At 32.3% G+C, this 7,003-nt stretch overlaps 1 protein-coding gene across 2 annotated transcripts; it reads right to left on the reverse strand.

The window, feature by feature from the left end:
- Nucleotides 1–281: 281 nt before the first annotated feature.
- LOC141450738 (uncharacterized) lies at nucleotides 282–2,857 on the reverse strand. 2 transcript variants are annotated; one of them, XM_074121470.1, is made up of 2 exons: nucleotides 2,728–2,823; nucleotides 282–2,643 (listed from the first exon to the last, which is right to left on the reverse strand). In XM_074121470.1, exon 2 carries the CDS (start codon nucleotides 2,252–2,254, stop codon nucleotides 707–709), a length of 1,548 nt encoding a protein of 515 aa, XP_073977571.1. In that variant the 5' UTR covers nucleotides 2,255–2,643; nucleotides 2,728–2,823; the 3' UTR covers nucleotides 282–706. The 2 variants fall into 2 exon arrangements, 1 of the variants encoding a protein (XP_073977571.1); XR_012456276.1 differs by having other exon boundaries at nucleotides 328–345; nucleotides 430–2,857.
- Nucleotides 2,858–7,003: the final 4,146 nt, after the last annotated feature.

A 7,003-nucleotide genomic window follows, 5' to 3' on the forward strand; every position in this document is an offset into this window, starting at 1 on the left:
CCTTTTTTCTCTCTTTCTACTGTACAGATTTTAATGAGTTTTATACCAAATTGAAGTGAATACACAGCTCTATAATTGACATAAATCGCATGGTTTTAGTAGCAATAGTTAATGAGATATGGAAGGTTAAATTTTGCTGGTTTTGTAACTAGTTAAAATTTCAAACCCTTTTTTCTCTCTTTCTACTGTACAGATTATAATGAGTTTTATACCAAATTGAAGAGAATACTCAGCTCTATAATTGTATTGGATCCAGATCAAAACAACAGGATTCTGTGCAACGGAGTTTATTCAACCAAACAATTCTCAACTCAGAACTCGCAACTCGTAACTCGTAACTCGTTTCTATGAACAATAAATATTTTGTACTTATATGAATATAAGAGAATAGAACTTATGCTAACAAATTAACAATGAATATGGCATTACCACATTTGTCTCCTTCTCCGGATCCAAAACCCAAAACTAGATACAAAATATACTTCAAAACTGAATACTAATAATGTTCTTAACAAACTAATCATATGATAGTTATTCCAGTTCTCAAATTAGAAACATATGTTATTCAAAAATATAAACCCATATGTGGTGCACTAACACCCTCCACCTTGAAACGATCGGGATGTTTCAACAACTTAACTGTGAAATTCGTCCTCATGACAAATCAACTTGAATAATGGTATTCCAAACTCGGACCTATTGTTCTTTACCACAACCCTTCTGGCGCAACCTTCTTTACTGCCGTTATCCCTGTTTTTTTCTTGACTCCTGCTTCCAGATCTATCATGCCTCTTACTACTTTTTGCGGTGACACAGACCCTCTAGTCTTCTTCGTGGCAACTTCCGCTATCTTCCTCTTCTTTCCTTTTGATGGCCGATTATTACTTCTACTCGTTCGGTTCCTATTTGCGCTTCTACTTCCTCTCTCAACAGATATTGACTTGCTTCTACTACTACGTTTGCATTTGCTGTAGCGCTTTCTCGGCGATAATCTTTTACGACGAGATCCGTTTGGTATCTTTGGAGTGCGTTTCTTAGTAAACTTTGGTGGCGGCCATTTGTATTTCTCTTTTCTCTTTCGTTTCTTCTTGTGTTTTTCTTTACCCTTGGTCTCGAATGAACTTTCTCGCGGAAGATCACTATCAGAATGATCAGAAGCCGTATTCTTATTACGGCTGCGTGACTTAACACCTTTTGATTCCCCTTTTCCATTTAATTTCTTCTTCCGTGATTTCTTTTTCCCAGCATTACTGCTGTCTTCACTTTTATTATCTGACTCTGAACTACTGTCAGCATCCGCGCTTGAACTGGACGTTGGCACATTTTTCTTCCGCTTCTTCTTGTATTTTGCTTTATCCTTGGTCTTCTTCCTGGAAGAAACACATGGCGATTGCGTTCTGTCTCTTTTGTTTCGCTTTGTCTTCTTTTTTTCTTTTTTCGGCTCTACCCTTACATTTCTGGTAGGCGATGGCGGGTATTTCTTAGTGTCGACGTTAATGTCGTTACCATTTCGTGCATCTTCCAAAGGTTCAGTAATTCTGAAAGCTTCTCTCAGCCTTACATTCTCTTCTTGCTGAGGTGCAATCTGATGCGTTTCACGGACAATAATTTGTCCACATTCGTTTCTGGGTTGTTCTACCAATTTTGAATCATTTGCCATAAGCATTGTACTGTTGGCTGAAACTTTCGTCTCTATCTCGTCTTGATTATAGACTTGATGCTCTGCAACCGCTTCTAATTCAATAAACTTCTCTTCGATTCTCCTCTTGTGTTCATGATCAAGTATCTCACTATTTGGAAGTTTACTGCCAGCTGAATCTATTTTCTCCAAATCTTCTTCAGTTTTATAATTAACCTTATCTTTAGATTTTTCTACTAATGTCCAATTCCTTTGGACCCAACCATAAGTTCCAGATCCCCGTGGGATGGTTAGACCAATTCCATTATACGTGGCCTGGTAATTAACAGATTGCCTGTTTGCTCCCCAATTACCGCTGACTATTGGCGACTTTGATACCTTTCTTCCTGCTTCATACTCTTCTAAAACTTGGTTTCTAGCTTTCACCTCGGCTAACTCCGCTTCCAGCATGAGTCTATCTTTTTTTTGTTTTAGTTTCAACTCCTCCTGTTCTAGCTTCTGCAACGCATTCAGTTTGGCCACCTTTGCCTTTATTCCAGCTGCTGCAGCTGCTTCCATGGCTCTTTTTTCTTTAAGAACTTGTTCTAAAGTTTTCTCTGTTAGCCATTCCATCATGATAGTTTTCTTCTATTGACAATCGAAGAAACAAAAACCTTGCAAATTTTCAAATACACAGTGAACAATATAAACAACCAAAACAAAAATATTAATATAAACAAAAACAACAATACCATATGATTAAACGCATAAAACTAAAAACAAACATTTACGTTACTAATAGCAACCTAACAAATACTAATTATAAATTAAATAAATATTGTCCATAAACTTAAACTTAAATAGTTCCTCTAATTAGAATCTTCTAATCTTCTAACAAGTCCACCTTGAAGAAATGTGAAACTGTATTGGATCCAGATCAAAACAACAGGATTCTGTGCAACGGAGTTTATTCAACCAAACAATTCTCAACTCAGAACTCGCAACTCGTAACTCGTAACTCGTTTCTATGAACAATAAATATTTTGTACTTATATGAATATAAGAGAATAGAACTTATGCTAACAAATTAACAATGAATATGGCATTACCACATTTGTCTCCTTCTCCGGATCCAAAACCCAAAACTAGATACAAAATATACTTCAAAACTGAATACTAATAATGTTCTTAACAAACTAATCATATGATAGTTATTCCAGTTCTCAAATTAGAAACATATGTTATTCAAAATATATAAACCCATATGTGGTGCACTAACAATAATTGACATAAATCGCATGGTTTTAGTAGCTATAGTTAACGAGAAATAGAAGGTTAAGTTTTGGTGGTTTTGTAACTAGTTGAAATTTAAAACCCTTTTTTCTCTCTTTCTACTGTACAGATTTTAATGAGTTTTACACCAAATTGAAGAGAATACACAGCTCTATAATTGACATAAATCGCATGGTTTTAGTAGCAATAGTTAACGAGATATAGAAGGTTAAATTTTGGTGGTTTTGCAACTAGTTGAAATTTCAAACCCTTTTTTCTCTCTTTCTAATGTACAGATTTTAATGAGTTTTATACCAAACTGAAGAGAATACACAGCTCTATAATTGACATAAATCGCATGGTTTTAGTAGCAATAGTTAACGAGATATAGAAGGTTAAATTTTGGTGGTTTTGTAACTAGTTGAAATTTCAAACCCTTTTTTCTCTCTTTCTACTGTACAGATTTTAATGAGTTTTATACCAAATTGAAGTGAATACACAGCTCTATAATTGACATAAATCGCATGGTTTTAGTAGCAATAGTTAATGAGATATGGAAGGTTAAATTTTGCTGGTTTTGTAACTAGTTAAAATTTCAAACCCTTTTTTCTCTCTTTCTACTGTACAGATTATAATGAGTTTTATACCAAATTGAAGAGAATACTCAGCTCTATAATTGACATAAATCGCATGGTTTTAGTAGCTATAGTTAACGAGAAATAGAAGGTTAAGTTTTGGTGGTTTTGTAACTAGTTGAAATTTAAAACCCTTTTTTCTCTCTTTCTACTGTACAGATTTTAATGAGTTTTACACCAAATTGAAGAGAATACACAGCTCTATAATTGACTTAAATCGCATGGTTTTAGTAGCAATAGTTAACGAGATATAGAAGGTTAAATTTTGGTGGTTTTGCAACTAGTTGAAATTTCAAACCCTTTTTTCTCTCTTTCTAATGTACAGATTTTAATGAGTTTTATACCAAACTGAAGAGAATACACAGCTCTATAATTGACATAAATCGCATGGTTTTAGTAGCAATAGTTACGAGATATAGAAGGTTAAATTTTGGTGGTTTTGTAACTAGTTGAAATTTCAAACCCTTTTTTCTCTCTTTCTACTGTACAGATTTTAATGAGTTTTACACCAAATTGAAGAGAATACACAGCTCTATAATTGACATAAGTCGCATGGTTTTAGTAGCTATAGTTAACGAGAAATAGAAGGTTAAGTTTTGGTGGTTTTTGTAACTAGTTGAAATTTCAAACCCTTTTTTCTCTCTTTCTAATGTACAGATTATAATGAGTTTTATACCAAACTGAAGAGAATACACAGCTCTATAATTGACATAAATCGCATGGTTTTAGTAGCTATAGTTAACGAGAAATAGAAGGTTAAATTTTGGTGGTTTTGTAACTAGTTGAAATTTAAAACCCTTTTTTCTCTCTTTCTACTGTACAGATTTTAATGAGTTTTATACCAAATTGAAGTGAATACACAGCTCTATAATTGACATCAATCGCATGGTTTTAGTAGCAATAGTTAATGAGATATGGAAGGTTAAATTTTGGTGGTTTTGTAATTAGTTAAAATTTCAAACCCTTTTTTCTCTCTTTCTACTGTACAGATTATAATGAGTTTTATACCAAATTGAAGAGAATACTCAGCTCTATAATTGACATAAATCGCATGGTTTTAGTAGCTATAGTTAACGAGAAATAGAAGGTTAAGTTTTGGTGGTTTTGTAACTAGTTGAAATTTAAAACCCTTTTTTCTCTCTTTCTACTGTACAGATTTTAATGAGTTTTACACCAAATTGAAGAGAATACACAGCTCTATAATTGACATCAATCGCATGGTTTTAGTAGCAATAGTTAACGAGATATAGAAGGTTAAATTTTGGTGGTTTTGCAACTAGTTGAAATTTCAAACCCTTTTTTCTCTCTTTCTAATGTACAGATTTTAATGAGTTTTATACCAAATTGTAGAGAATACACAGCTCTATAATTGACATAAATCGCTCGGTTTTAGTAGCAATAGTTAACGAGATATAGAAAGTTAAATTTTGGTGGTTTTGTAACTAGTTGAAATTCCAAACCCTTTTTTCTCTCTTTCTATTGTACAGATTTTAATGAGTTTTATACCAAATTGTAGAGAATACACAGCTCTATAATTGACATAAATCGCATGGTTTTAGTAGCTATAGTTAACGAGAAATAGAAGGTTAAATTTTGGTGGTTTTGTAACTAGTTGAAATTTAAAACCCTTTTTTCTCTCTTTCTACTGTACAGATTTTAATGAGTTTTATACCAAATTGAAGTGAATACACAGCTCTATAATTGACATAAATCGCATGGTTTTAGTAGCAATAGTTAATGAGATATGGAAGGTTAAATTTTGCTGGTTTTGTAACTAGTTAAAATTTCAAACCCTTTTTTCTCTCTTTCTACTGTACAGATTATAATGAGTTTTATACCAAATTGAAGAGAATACTCAGCTCTATAATTGACATAAATCGCATGGTTTTAGTAGCTATAGTTAACGAGAAATAGAAGGTTAAGTTTTGGTGGTTTTGTAACTAGTTGAAATTTAAAACCCTTTTTTCTCTCTTTCTACTGTACAGATTTTAATGAGTTTTACACCAAATTGAAGAGAATACACAGCTCTATAATTGACATAAATCGCATGGTTTTAGTAGCAATAGTTAACGAGATATAGAAGGTTAAATTTTGGTGGTTTTGCAACTAGTTGAAATATCAAACCCTTTTTTCTCTCTTTCTAATGTACAGATTTTAATGAGTTTTATGCCAAACTGAAGAGAATACACAGCTCTATAATTGACATAAATCGCATGGTTTTAGTAGCAATAGTTACGAGATATAGAAGGTTAAATTTTGGTGGTTTTGTAACTAGTTGAAATTTCAAACCCTTTTTTCTCTCTTTCTACTGTACAGATTTTAATGAGTTTTACACCAAATTGAAGAGAATACACAGCTCTATAATTGACATAAATCGCATGGTTTTAGTAGCAATAGTTAACGAGATATAGAAGGTTAAATTTTGGTGGTTTTGTAACTAGTTGAAATTTCAAACCCTTTTTTCTCTCTTTCTACTGTACAGATTTTAATGAGTTTTACACCAAATTGAAGAGAATACTCAGCTCTATAATTGACATAAATCGCATGGTTTTAGTAGCTATAGTTAACGAGAAATAGAAGGTTAAGTTTTGGTGGTTTTGTAACTAGTTGAAATTTAAAACCCTTTTTTCTCTCTTTCTACTGTACAGATTTTAATGAGTTTTACACCAAATTGAAGAGAATACACAGCTCTATAATTGACATCAATCGCATGGTTTTAGTAGCAATAGTTAACGAGATATAGAAGGTTAAATTTTGGTGGTTTTGCAACTAGTTGAAATTTCAAACCCTTTTTTCTCTCTTTCTAATGTACAGATTTTAATGAGTTTTATACCAAATTGTAGAGAATACACAGCTCTATAATTGACATAAATCGCTCGGTTTTAGTAGCAATAGTTAACGAGATATAGAAAGTTAAATTTTGGTGGTTTTGTAACTAGTTGAAATTCCAAACCCTTTTTTCTCTCTTTCTATTGTACAGATTTTAATGAGTTTTATACCAAATTGTAGAGAATACACAGCTCTATAATTGACATAAATCGCATGGTTTTAGTAGCTATAGTTAACGAGAAATAGAAGGTTAAATTTTGGTGGTTTTGTAACTAGTTGAAATTTAAAACCCTTTTTTCTCTCTTTCTACTGTACAGATTTTAATGAGTTTTATACCAAATTGAAGTGAATACACAGCTCTATAATTGACATAAATCGCATGGTTTTAGTAGCAATAGTTAATGAGATATGGAAGGTTAAATTTTGCTGTTTTTGTAACTAGTTAAAATTTCAAACCCTTTTTTCTCTCTTTCTACTGTACAGATTATAATGAGTTTTATACCAAATTGAAGAGAATACTCAGCTCTATAATTGACATAAATCGCATGGTTTTAGTAGCTATAGTTAACGAGAAATAGAAGGTTAAGTTTTGGTGGTTTTGTAACTAGTTGAAATTTAAAACCCTTTTTTCTCTCTTTCTACTGTACAG

This window comes from Rhodnius prolixus, unplaced genomic scaffold, assembly GCF_049639745.1.
Source record: "Rhodnius prolixus isolate KJV_2025 unplaced genomic scaffold, Rpr scaffold_8, whole genome shotgun sequence".
Taxonomy (NCBI): domain Eukaryota; kingdom Metazoa; phylum Arthropoda; class Insecta; order Hemiptera; family Reduviidae; genus Rhodnius; species Rhodnius prolixus.

What these genes read in the sequence shown, in the direction of transcription:
- LOC141450738 (XM_074121470.1), bottom strand. Translation starts at nt 2,254, where the DNA reads ATGATGGAATGGCTAACAGAGAAAACTTTAGAACAAGTTCTTAAAGAA.